Raw genomic sequence first — 12,439 nt, forward strand, 5'->3', positions numbered from 1 at the left:
GACCTAAAGAATAGGTGATGGGTGGAGAAAGCACAGGAGATTCAGCAGCTGGCCGACAGCCAAGATTTGCAAGGATTCTTCACCGCAGTCAAGGCCACCTACGGCTCAAGCACCCAAGGCCCCACCCCACTGCCAGCCAGGAACGGGAAGACACTCATCAAGGACACCGAGGCATTCAAGACCCACTGGAAGGAGCACTTCGAAGATCTCCTTAACCTTTGACTTGAGTGTCCTCGACTCTATCTCGCAGCATGCTACCCGCCACCATCTCAGCAGAACCCCAATACTGCACGAGGTAGCTCAAGAACAACAAGGCAACGGGAGTGGATAGAGTTCCCGCTGAGGCACTAAAGTAAGGCGGAGAGGCACTATTGACACGAATGCATGAACTCAGCTCTCTCATCTGAAAGAAGGAGAGCATGCCGGGAGAACTCAGAGATGCAGTAATCGAGACCATCTTTAAAATAGGGGTCAAGCCCGAATGCGGCAACTACAGAGGAATCTCCCTGTTATCAGCCATTGGGAAAGTCGTCGCTAGAATCCTCCTCAACCGTCTTCTCCCTGTGGCTGAGGAGCTCCTCCCGGAGTCACAGCGTGGATTTCGTCCACTATGGAGTACAACGGACATGATCTTTACGGCGCGACAACTGCAAGAGAAATACAGGGGGCAGCACCAACCCTTGTACATGGCATTCTTTGACTTTACAAAGGCCTTTGACACTGTCAACCGTGAGGGACTATGGAGCGTCCTTCTCCGTTTCGGCTGCCCCCAGAAGTTCGTCACCATCCTCCGCCTGCTCCACGACGACATGCAAGCCGTGATCCTGACTAATGGATCCATCACAGATCCAATCCACGTCCGGACCAGGGTCAAACAGGGCTGCATCATCGCGCCAACCCTCTTCTCGATCTTCCTCGCTGCAATGCTCCACCTCACACTCAACAAGCTCCCTGCTGGAGTGGAACTAAACTACAGAACCAGTGGGAACCTGTTCAACCTTTGTCGTCTCCAGGCCAGATCCAAGACCGTCCAACCTCTGTCGTCAAACTACAGTACGCGGACGACGCTTGCGTCTGCGCATATTCAGACTGAACTCCAAGTCATAGTCAGCATCTTCACTGAGGCGTATGAAAGCATGGGCCTCACACTAAACATCCGTAAGACAAAGGTCTTCCACCAACCTGACCCGCCACACAGCACTGCCCCCGTCATCAAGATCCACGGCGTGGTCCTGAACAACGTGGACCACTTTCCATACCCGGGGAGCCTATTATCAGCAAGGGCAGACGTCGATATCTAGGTTCAACACCGCCTCCGTTATGCCAGCGCAGCCTTTGGCCGCCTGAAGAACAGAGTGTTCGAAGACCAGGCCCTCAAATTTGCCACCAAACTCATGATCTACAGGGCTGCAGTGATATCCGCCCTCCTGTATGGTTCAGAGACGTGGACATAGACACCTCAAATCGCTGGAGAAATACCACAAACGATGTCTCCGCAAGATCCTGCAAATTCCCTGGGAGGACAGATGCACCAACGTTAGCGTCCTCGATCAGGCCAACATCCCCAGCATCGAAGCACTGACCACACTTGACCAGCTCTGTTGGGCGGGCCACATTGTTCGCATGCCTGACACAAGACTCCCAAAGCAAGCGCTTTACCCGGAACTCCTACACGGCAAGCGAGCCCAAGGCGGGCAGAGGAAACATTTCAAGGACACCCTCAAAGCCTCTTTGATAAAATGCAACATCCCCACCGACACCTGGGAGTCCCTGGCCAAAGACTGCCCGAAGTGGAGGAAGTGCACCCAGGAGGGCGCTGAGCACCTCGAGTCTCATCGCCGAGAGCATGCAGAAATCAAGCGCAGACAGCCGAAACAGCGCGCAGCAAACCAGCCCCACCCACCCCTTCCCTCAACGACTATCTGTCCTACCTGTGACAGGGACTGTGGTTCTCATATTGGACTGCTCAGTCACCTAAGAACTCACTTTTAGAGTGGAAGCAAGTCCTCCTCAATTTCGAGGGACTACCTATGATGATGATGATGACCGGGCACAAGAGTTTTAAGGATATTCGCTGGGCAAGAGTTGGGCAAAAAACCAACCTCGTCCGCGCAAATGTCCTTGCTGCAGCGATGACAGATCGGAAAATCGGCTTTTGCGAAGCCTCGTCGGGTCCGTACATATTTCGTATGGAATCGGCGAGGCCGGAATTTTAGCCCCAATATCATCTTATCTGGCTTGGTCCCAAATTTTGTTTGATAATCGCTCTCGTGAAGTGCTTTGGGATGTATTACTACTTTAAAGGCATTATATAAATGCAAGATGTTTTTGTTGTGTCCATGCATTTGAAATGGGTTTGTATGACATGAAATTGGGCAGTCTCAGCCCAGTCCCAGGTGGATGTCGGTCCACAAGGATGAAATTACCTTTAATTTTACTTATAGGGGCCATGGGATGCTTGTTGTGGGAAATGGAGTTTGGGGGTTGATGCACTTTGGTCGGAGAGTTTACTCCACATTGATCCAACTTGTATCTGACCTGGGAGAGTTTGATGGAACAGTGTAGAGGGAATTTTACTCTGTATCTAACCCGTGCTGTACCTGCCCTGGGAATGTTTGATGGGGCAGTGTAGAGGGAGCTTTATTCTGTATCTAACCCATGCTGTACCTGCCCTGGGAGTGTTTGATGGGGCAGTGTCGAGGGAGCTTTATTCTGTATCTAACCCGTGCTGTACCTGCCCCGGGAGTGTTTGATGGGGCAGTGTAGAGGGAGCTTTACTCTGTATCTAACCCGTGCTGTACCTGCCCTGGGAATGTTTGATGGGGCAGTGTAGAGGGAGCTTTATTCTGTATCTAACCCGTGCTGTACCTGCCCTGGGAATGTTTGATACTGACGCTGGGTTCCTGAAAGAGGAAAGTGTTTTGTTCCCTTCCACTAACACCTTGATGAGCACAAATTTCATGGGGAAAGAGGAGTTGTATGAAGTCACAATGTGTGAAAGAGATTAGCGTGCAGACTAATAGGAGGAAAGGAAGGGATGTGGAAGGTGTGGTGTTCCCCAGTGATGGACCCTGCTGTAACTATACTATTTTCTCTCTTTGCAGGTCATTCTGACGAACCAGATCACAACAAGACTGGGTCAAAGTTGTGCTGCCAGCTCTGTGCCAGGCTCTGTGACGGGTGATTCACTCCTGCCCGAAGGTAATGGCCACTCCATGTGTCTCTTCCATTAGCGTGTTGCCATCTTCAGTTGGTCCCTTCACGCCTCAATTCCTACCCAAAAAGTTTGTGTCAAAATAAAGAAAATATAATTCAGCGACTTTTTAAAGCCAAATGCAACAGCAAAGAACAGACAAGCAAGCTCCTGAAACCCTCTCGTGTTGTGCTGTCTTTTGATAACGTAAGAACGAGGAGCAGGAGTAGGCCATTTGGCCCCTCGAGCCTGCTCCGCCATTCAATAAGATCATGGCTGATCTGATCTTGGACTCAGCTCCACATCCCCACCCGCTCCCCATAACCTTTCACTCCCTTATCGTTCAAAAATCTGTCTATCTCCACCTTAAATATATTCAATGACCCAGTCTCCACCGCTGTCTGGGGCAGAGAATTCCACAGATTTAAGATCCTCTGAGAGAAGAAATTCCTCCACATCTTAGTTCTAAATGGGCAACCCCTTATTCTTAAACTATGCCCCCTAGTTCTAAATTTCCCCAGAAGGGGAAACATCCTCTCTGCCTCTACCTTGTCGAGCCCACTCAGTATCTTATATGTTTCAATAAGATCACCTCTCATTCTTCTTAACACCAATGAGTATGGGCCCAACCTGCTCAAGCTTTCTTCATATGACAACCCCTTCATCTCAGGAATCAACCTCGTGAACCTTCTCTGAACCGCAGAGTTAAAGATCAAGCAAGAAAGAACTTGCATTTCTTTAGCACCTTTCTTGATGTCGCAAAGTGCTTCATCGCCTATGAAGTACTTTTGAAGTGCAGTCACTACTGTAGTGTAGGAAACGCAGCAGCCAATTGATTACAGCAAGATCCCACAAACAGCAGTGTGATAATGACCAGATAATCTGTGTCAGTGATGTTGGTTAAGGGATGAATCTTGGTCAGGACTCCGGGGGAAACTCTCCTGCTCTTCGAAATAATGCCTTCGAAATAGTGCCTCGTTGCAGCACTCCACATTTGAACCGACAGGGACATCCTCGTATTGTACATTTCAGCACACCAGTTTCTATCTTTTGTGTCCACCTGAGAGGCCAGACGTGGTTTAACATTTCATCTGAAAGACGGCACCTCCAACAGTGCAGCACTCAGTACTAGGAGCATCAGCCTAGATTATGTGGTCACGACATGAGTGGGACTTGACCCCATGAGCTTCTGACTCTAAGGCGAGAGTGCTACCACTGAGCCATGGCTGAGCACAGCGTACTCTTGCATAGAACCTTTAATACCCTTCTCTGGACAGAGCCAGAAGCTTAACAACAGTTTCACACGCAGCAGAATGCGTTTCAGGCTTTTCCACATTGCCAGGCAGTGATAGTAATCGTCAGGGCAGCTCTGCTTCATTAATGGTCCTGCAATATGAACTCTTTGCTGGGGAAGTGGCTGCATAAGAGAGGGACTCAGCTTTTTTACTGATCTGCCCATTTTCTCCCTTTAGATCACTTAATGCTGACGGACAGTAGAAAACATAATTCAGAAGGCTAATGTCAGTGTCAGCTGTGGCTCAGTGGGTAGCACACTCGCCTCTGAGTCTGAAAGTTGTGGGTTCAAGTGCCACTCCAGGCTGACACTCCAGTGCAGTGCTGAGGGAGTGCTGCACTGTCGGAGGTGCCGTCTTTCAGATGAGATGTTAAACTGAGGCCCCATCTGCTCTCTCAAGTGGACGTAAAAGATCCCATGGCACTATTTCGAGGAGGAGCAGGGGAGTTATCCCCGGTATCCTGGCCAATATTTATTCCTCAATGAACATAACAAAAAAACAGATTATCTGGTCATTATCACATTGCTGTTTGTGGGAGCTTGCTGTGCGCACATTTGCTGCTGCATTTCCCACATTATAACAGTGACGACACTCCAAAAGTATTTCGTTGGCTGTAGATCATTTGAGACGTCCAGTGGTTGTGAAAGGCGCTATATAAATCCAAGTCTTTCTTTCTTTAATGGAATGTTGGCCTTTATCTCGAGGGCTAGAATACAAAAGGGTGACAATTATGTTAAGAACATAAGAGATGGGAGCAGGAGTAGACCATTTGGCCCCTCGAGCCTGCTGCGCCATTCAATAAGATCATGGCTGATCTTACACTGTACAGAGCTCGGGTTAGATCCCATCTGGAGCACCATGTTCAGGTTTGGACACCGCACCTCAGGGAGGATACTTTTTCTTTGGAGGGGGTGCAGTGCAGATTCAGCAGAATGATACCAAGGCAGAAAGGATTAAATTATGAGGACGGGTTGCATAGACTAGACTTGTACTCCCCTGAATATAAATAATTAAGAGGTGATCTAATTGAGGTGTTTGTGATGATTAAAGGATTTGATAGAGAAATTATTTCTCCGCGGAGTACAGAACAAGGGGGCACAACCTTTAAATTAGAGCTAGGCCGTTCAGGGGTGATGTCAGGAAGCACTTCTTCACACAAAGGGTAACGGAAATCTGAAACTTTCTCCCCTGCCCGCTCCCCCAAAAGCTGTTGAGGCTGGGAGTCAATTGAAAATTTCCAAACTGAGATTGATAGATTTTTGTTAGGCAAGGGTATTAAGGATCAAGGAGCGAAGGTTGGTAAATGGAGTTAAGCTACAAATCAGCCATGATCTAATTGAGTGATGGAAAAGACTCAAGGGTCTGAATGACCTACTCCTGTCTCTATGTTTCTCTCCTGAAGGTGCTGACTCTTGCTGTGCTATGCCTCCAGGCACGCCAGACTCCGCAAGTGCCAGCATTGTTCAACTGCAGGCGGCATCACAGGCGGGCCTGATTCAGTCCTCGTCCGACGTTCCCTGCCCCCAAACCTTCCACAGGGTCACGAGATGGCGATCAGGAGCCCGAAACCTGGCCTGCACTCTCCTCTCTATGCTGGGGGAAGCTGTGCCGATCGTAATATCCCGACCTCCTCCTCCCCAGCTGCAATCAGCTAAACCAGCGGAGACTGGGTATCGAGCCTGAGCCATCGCGGTCAATATAGCTCAGCTGGGCACCGTCATAACTCCCTTCCTCTCCTGCAAATGCAAACTGCGCATCGGGATACAGATCGCGGGCAGTGCTCCCCTAAGGTGCGCCACCATGCACCAATCGCGAGGTCCCGCGCAGGCCGCTCACTAGCTGCTGCCGCTGGAAAAGATACCGCGCACGTGCAGCCGCACAGCAAATTTAAAGGGTCCGCACACTCAAAAATATGAGTGAACATTGATCACGATCATGTGTCCTTTGATTGCAACCAGTGCCACATGCTAGTCAGAGTAGGAATCGCAGGATAGCTCAGATGAATATGTGGCTTAAGCAGTGGTGCAGCAGGGAGGGATTCAAATTCCTGGGGCATTGGAACCGGTTCTGGGGGAGGTGGGACCAGTACAAACCGGACCGTCTGCGCCTAGGCAGGACCGGAACCAATGTCCTAGGAGGAGTGTTTGCTCGTGCTGTTGGGGAGGAGTTAAACTAATATGGCAGGGGGATGGGAACCAATGCAGGGAGACAGAGGGAAACAAAATGGGGACAGAAGCAAAAGACAGAAAGGAGATGAATAAAAGTGGAGGGCAGAGAAACCCAAGGCAAAAAAACAAAAAGGACCACTTTGCAGCAAAATTCTAAAGGATCTAAGTGTGTTAAAAAGGCAGGCCTGAAGGCTCTGTGCCTCAATGCAAGGAGTATTCGGAATAAGGTGGACGAATTAACTGTGCAGATAGCAGTTAACGGGTACAATGTGGTTGGCATCACGGAGACATGGCTCCAGGGTGACCAAGGCTGGGAACTCAACATCCAGGGGTATTCAACATTTAGGAAGGATAGACAGAAAGGAAAAGGAGGCGGGGTGGCGTTGCTGGTTAACGAGGAAATTAATGCAATTGTAAGGAGGGACATTAGCTTGGATGATGTGGAATCGGTATGGGTGGAGCTACGGAATACCAAAGGGCAGAAAACGCTAGTGGGAGTTGTGTACAGACCTCCAAACAGTAGTAGTGATGTTGGGGAGGGCATCAAACAGGAAATTAGGGGTGCATGCAATAAAGGTGCAGCAGTTATCATGGGTGACTTTAATATGCATATAGATTGGGCTAACCAAACTGGAAACAATACGGTGGAGGAGGATTTCCTGGAGTGCATAAGGGATGGTTTTCTAGATCAATATGTCGAGGAACCAACTAGGGGGAGGCCATCTTAGACTGGGTGTTGTGTAATGAGAGAGGATTAATTAGCAATCTCGTTGTGCGAGGTCCCTTGGGGAAGAGTGACCATAATATGGTGGAATTCTACATTAGGATGGAGAATGAAACAGTTAATTCAGAGACCATGGTCCAGAACTTAAAGAACGGTAACTTTGAAGGTATGAGGCATGTATTGGCTAGGATAGATTGGCGAATGATACTTAAGGGGTTGACTGTGGATGGGCAATGGCAGACATTTAGAGACCGCATTGATGAACTACAACAATTGTACATCCCTGTCTGGCGTAAAAATAAAAAAGGGAAGGTGGCTCAACCGTGGCTATCAAGGGAAATCAGGGATAGTATTAAAGCCAAGGAAGTGGCATACAAATTGGCCAGAAATAGCAGCGAACCCGGGGACTGGGAGAAATTTAGAACTCGGCAGAGGAGGACAAAGGGTTTGATTAGGGCAGGGAAAATAGAGTACGAAAGGAAGCTTGGAGGGAACATTAAAATGGACTGCAAAAGCTTCTATAGATATGTAAAGAGAAAAAGGTTAGCAAAGATAAACGTAGGCCCACTGCAGTCAGAATCAGGGGAAGTCAGAAATGGGAACAAAGAAATGGCGGACCAATTGAACAAGTACTTTGGTTCGGTATTCACTAAGGAGGACACAAACAACCTTCCGGATATAAAAGGGGTCAGAGGGTCTAGTAAGAAGGAGGAACTGAGGGAAATCCTTATTAGTCGGGCAATTGTGTTGGGGAAATTGATGGGATTGAAGGCCGATAAATTCCCAGGGCCTGATGGACTGCATCCCAGAGTACTTAAGGAGGTGGCCTTGGAAATAGCGGATGCATTGACAGTCATTTTCCAATATTCCATAGACTCTGGATCAGTTCCTATGGAGTGGAGGGTAGCCAATGTAACCCCACTTTTTAAAAAAGGAGGGAGAGAGAAAACAGGGAATTATAGACCGGTCAGCTTGACATCGGTAGTGGGTAAAATGATGGAATCAATTATTAAGGATGTCATAGCAGTGCATTTGGAAAGAGATGAAATGACAGTTCCAAGTCAGCATGGATTTGTGAAAGGGAAATCATGCTTGACAAATCTTCTGGAATTTTTTGAGGATGTTTCCAGTAGAGTGGACAAGGGAGAACCAGTTGATGTGGTATATTTGGACTTTCAGAAGGTTTTCGACAAGGTCCCACACAAGAGATTAATGTGCAAAGTTAAAGCACATGGGATTGGGGGTAGTGTGCTGACGTGGATTGAGAACTGGTTGTCAGACAGGAAGCAAAGAGTAGGAGTAAATGGGGACTTTTCAGAATGGCAGGCAGTGACTAGTGGTGTACCGCAAGGTTCTGTGCTGGGGCCCCAGCTGTTTACACTGTACATTAATGATTTAGACGAGGGGATTAGGATCTCCAAATTTGTGGATGACACGAAGTTGGGTGGCAGTGTGAGCTGTGAGGAGGATGCTATGAGGCTGCAGAGTGACTTGGATAGGTTAGGTGAGTGGGCAAATGCATGGCAGATGAAGTATAATGTTGATAAATGTGAGATTATCCACTTTGGTGGTAAAAACAGAGAGACAGACTATTATTTGAATGGTGGCAGATTAGGAAAAGGGGAGGTGCAACGAGACCTGGGTGTCATGGTACATCAGTCATTGAAGGTTGGCATGCAGGTACAGCAGGCGGTTAAGAAAGCAAATGTCATGTTGGCCTTCATAGCGAGGGGATTTGAGTATAGGGCAGGGAGTACAGTTGTACAGGGCCTTGGTGAGGCCACACCTGGAGTATTGTGTACAGTTTTGGTCTCCTAACTTGAGGAAGGACATTCTTGCTATTGAGGGAGTGCAGCGAAGGTTCACCAGACTGATTCCAAGGATGGCGGGACTGACATATCAAGAAAGACTGGATCAACTGGGCTTGTATTGGAGTTCAGAAGAATGAGAGGGGATCTCATAGAAACGTTTAAAATTCTGATGGGTTTAGACAGGTTAGATGCAGGAAGAATGTTCCCAATGTTGGGGAAGTCCAGAACCAGGGGTCACAGTCTGAGGATAAGGGGTAAGCCATTTAGGACCGAGATGAGGAGAAACTTCTTCACCCAGAGAGTGGTGAACCTGTGGAATTCTCTACCACAGAAAGTTGTTGAGGCCAATTCACTTAATATATTCAAAAAGGAGTTAGATGTCGTCCTTACTACTATGGCGCGAAATCAGGAATGGGGTACTGAAGTTGCATGTTCAGCCATGAACTCATTGCAGGCTCGAAGGGCCGAATGGCCTACTCCTGCACATATTTTCTATGTTTCTCTGTTTCTATATCTTGTCCCAGCCATTCACCAGATAGCACTGTCGATTCTTGAGTCAGAGGGTTGTGGGTTCAAGCCTACTCCAGAAACTTGAACTCAAAAGCTAGACTGACACTCCCGGTGCAGTATTAAGGGAGTGTTGCATTGTTGGAGGCGACATCTTTTGGATGAGACGTTAAACCGAGGCCTTGTTTCTCATCTCGGATGGATGTAAAGGATTCAATGGCACTATTTCCAGAAGAGCAGGGGAATTCCTCCTTGAGCATCCCTGATTATAATCGCTAAACCATTGGTGGCCGTGACTGATACGTCCTTACAGTACAGTATAAATGCAAACGAGGCCCATGCTTGAGAGAAGGTCAGTCTGTGACCTGTCCTTTATTCCATAGCACTCAAGTGATGGAATTGGGTGGAGCTTGCCCTTTTATATCTGAAAGTCCAGGTTAGGAGTGTCTCCCACAAGTTCACCGCCTAGTGGTCATTGTTCTTACAGTGTACAACTTAGGTCAGATTATACATGGGTTACAATGCTGGTTGAATACATGACATCACCTCCCCCCCCAAAGTCTTATTGGGATCACAGGTTGAGTCTCTCTGGTGGTTTACGCTCTCTTGTAGAGCGCCTGAGTTGGGGCTCTGGTTGTTGGGCGCTGGCCTGAGTGTCTGCTGTTTGCAGTGCCTCAGGCCTGTCCGGACTGCCCGCAGTGACTGGGCTCTCCTCCCTTTGGTTCCGGTGTGCGGTCACCTGTGGAGGAGTGAACCCTATGTCGTGTTCTTCCTCTGCTTCTTCTATGGGGTTGCTGAACCTCCTTTTTGTTGATCCACATGTTTGCGGCAGATTTATCCATTGGTAAGTTTAACTACCAGAATCCTATTTCCCTCTTTGGCAACCACAGTGCCTGCGAACCATTTGGGCCCTGCAGCGTAGTTGTGGACAAAAACAGGGTAATTTACATCAATACATCGCGCCCTCGCATTCTTGTCATGGTCGTCATATTGTGAGTGGCACCTGCTCTCGACAATTTCTTTCATGGTGGGGTGTATAAGGGATAACCAGGTTTTGAGCGTCCTTTTCATTAGCAGCTCTGCGGGTGGAACCCCTGTGAGCGAGTGTGGTCGGGATCTGTAGGCCAGCAGGAGGTGTGATAAGCGGCATTGTCGGGAACCCCCTTGGATTCTGAGCATCTCCTGTTTGATTATCTGCACTGCTCGTTCTGCCTGGCCATATGAGGCCGGCTTGAACGGTGCCGTTCTGACATGGTTAATTCCATTGCCTGCCATGAAGTCCTGGAATTCAGTGCTTGTGAAGCACGGGCCATTGTCGCTGACCAAGATGTCCGGTAGACCGTGGGCGGCGAACATTGCCGTGGCAGAGGATGTGCTGGAATTTAAAATGTCACACTCGATCCATTTGGAGTAGGCGTCTATTACAACCAAAAACATATTTCACGTGAAAGAACCTGCGTAGTCCACATGGATGCGTGACCAAGGCTTGGCGGGCCATAGCCAGGGGCTAAGGGGGGCTTCCCTGGGCGCATTACCCAGCTGGGCACACGTGTTGCACCTGCGAACACAAAGTTCCAGATCTGCGTCTATCCCTGGCCACCAAACGTGTGACCTGGCAATTGCCTTCATCGTGACAATGCCCGGGTGCTCATTGTGGAGTTCCCTGATGAACACCTCTCTGCCCATCTGGGGCATGACTACGCGGTTTCCCCACAGTAGGCAATTGGCCTGAATCGAGAGTTCATCCCTGCGCGTGTGAAATGGTCTAAATTTCTCAGGGTATGCCCTGTACGTGGCTGCCCAGTCCCCATTCAGGACACATTTCTTGACTAGAGACAATAGCGGGTCTCTATTTGTCCAGACTTTAATCTGACAGGCTGTCACGGGTGAGCCTTCGCTTCCGAAAGCTTCAACAGCCATGACCATCTCAGCAGCATGCTCGGTAGCCCCCTCAGTGGTGGCTAGTGGGAGCCTGCTGAGTGCATCGGCGCAGTTTTCGGTGCCCGGTCTGTGCCGAATTGTATACTCATAGGCAGCTAACGTGAGTGCCCACCTCTGTATGCGGGCCGATGCGTTTGCATTTATGGCCTTGTTGTCGGCCAAAAGGGACGTTAGGGGTTTGTGATCTGTCTCCAGCTCAAATTTCCTGCCAAACAGGTACTGGTGCATTTTCTTTTCCGCATATATACATGCGAGCGCCTCCTTTTCTACCATCCCGTAGCCCCTTTCTGCCTGGGACAGACTCCTGGAGGCATAAGCTACCGGCTGTAACTGACCCTTGGCATTGACATGCTGCAACACACACCCGACACCATAGGACGACGCATCGCATGTTAACACAAGTTTCTTACATGGGTCATATAGCGTTAACAGATTGTTGGAACATAACAAATTGCGTGCTCTATTAAAAGCCCTTTCCTGGCTGTCCCCCCAGACCCATTCCCGATCTTTGTGTAGGAGCACGTGTAGCGGCTCTAGCAGTGTGCTCAATTTGGGAAGAAAGTTACCAAAATAGTTCAGGAGCCCCAGGAATGAACGCAGCTCCGTCGTGTTACGGGGTCTGGGTGCTCTCTGGATCGCTTCCATCTTGGACGCAGTAGGGCTGATCCCGTCTGCTGCTACCCTCATCCCCAGGAATTTTACCTCAGGAGCTAGGAAGACGCACTTTGCCTTTTTCAGTCACAGCCCTACCCGGTCCAGTCTGCGTAGTACCTCCTCCAGGTTGTGGAGGTGTTCTTCAG

At 49.0% G+C, this 12,439-nt stretch overlaps 1 protein-coding gene across 3 annotated transcripts in view; it reads left to right on the top strand.

Moving 5' to 3' along the window:
* The window catches only part of rad51b (RAD51 paralog B), a 667,540-nt gene that overhangs the window by 340,742 nt on the left and 314,359 nt on the right, over positions 1-12,439 (top strand). For 2 of the 3 annotated variants that reach the window (XM_070878815.1, XM_070878816.1), the window contains exon 8: positions 3,105-3,201. The exons of the other annotated variant lie outside the window; for it this stretch is intronic. In XM_070878815.1, the coding sequence (XP_070734916.1) occupies positions 3,105-3,201 (97 nt within the window). The remainder of the gene's footprint in view (positions 1-3,104; positions 3,202-12,439) is intronic. 3 annotated transcript variants of the gene reach the window in all.

The sequence above is a fragment of the Pristiophorus japonicus genome, chromosome 4 (assembly GCF_044704955.1).
Source record: "Pristiophorus japonicus isolate sPriJap1 chromosome 4, sPriJap1.hap1, whole genome shotgun sequence".
Taxonomy (NCBI): domain Eukaryota; kingdom Metazoa; phylum Chordata; class Chondrichthyes; family Pristiophoridae; genus Pristiophorus; species Pristiophorus japonicus.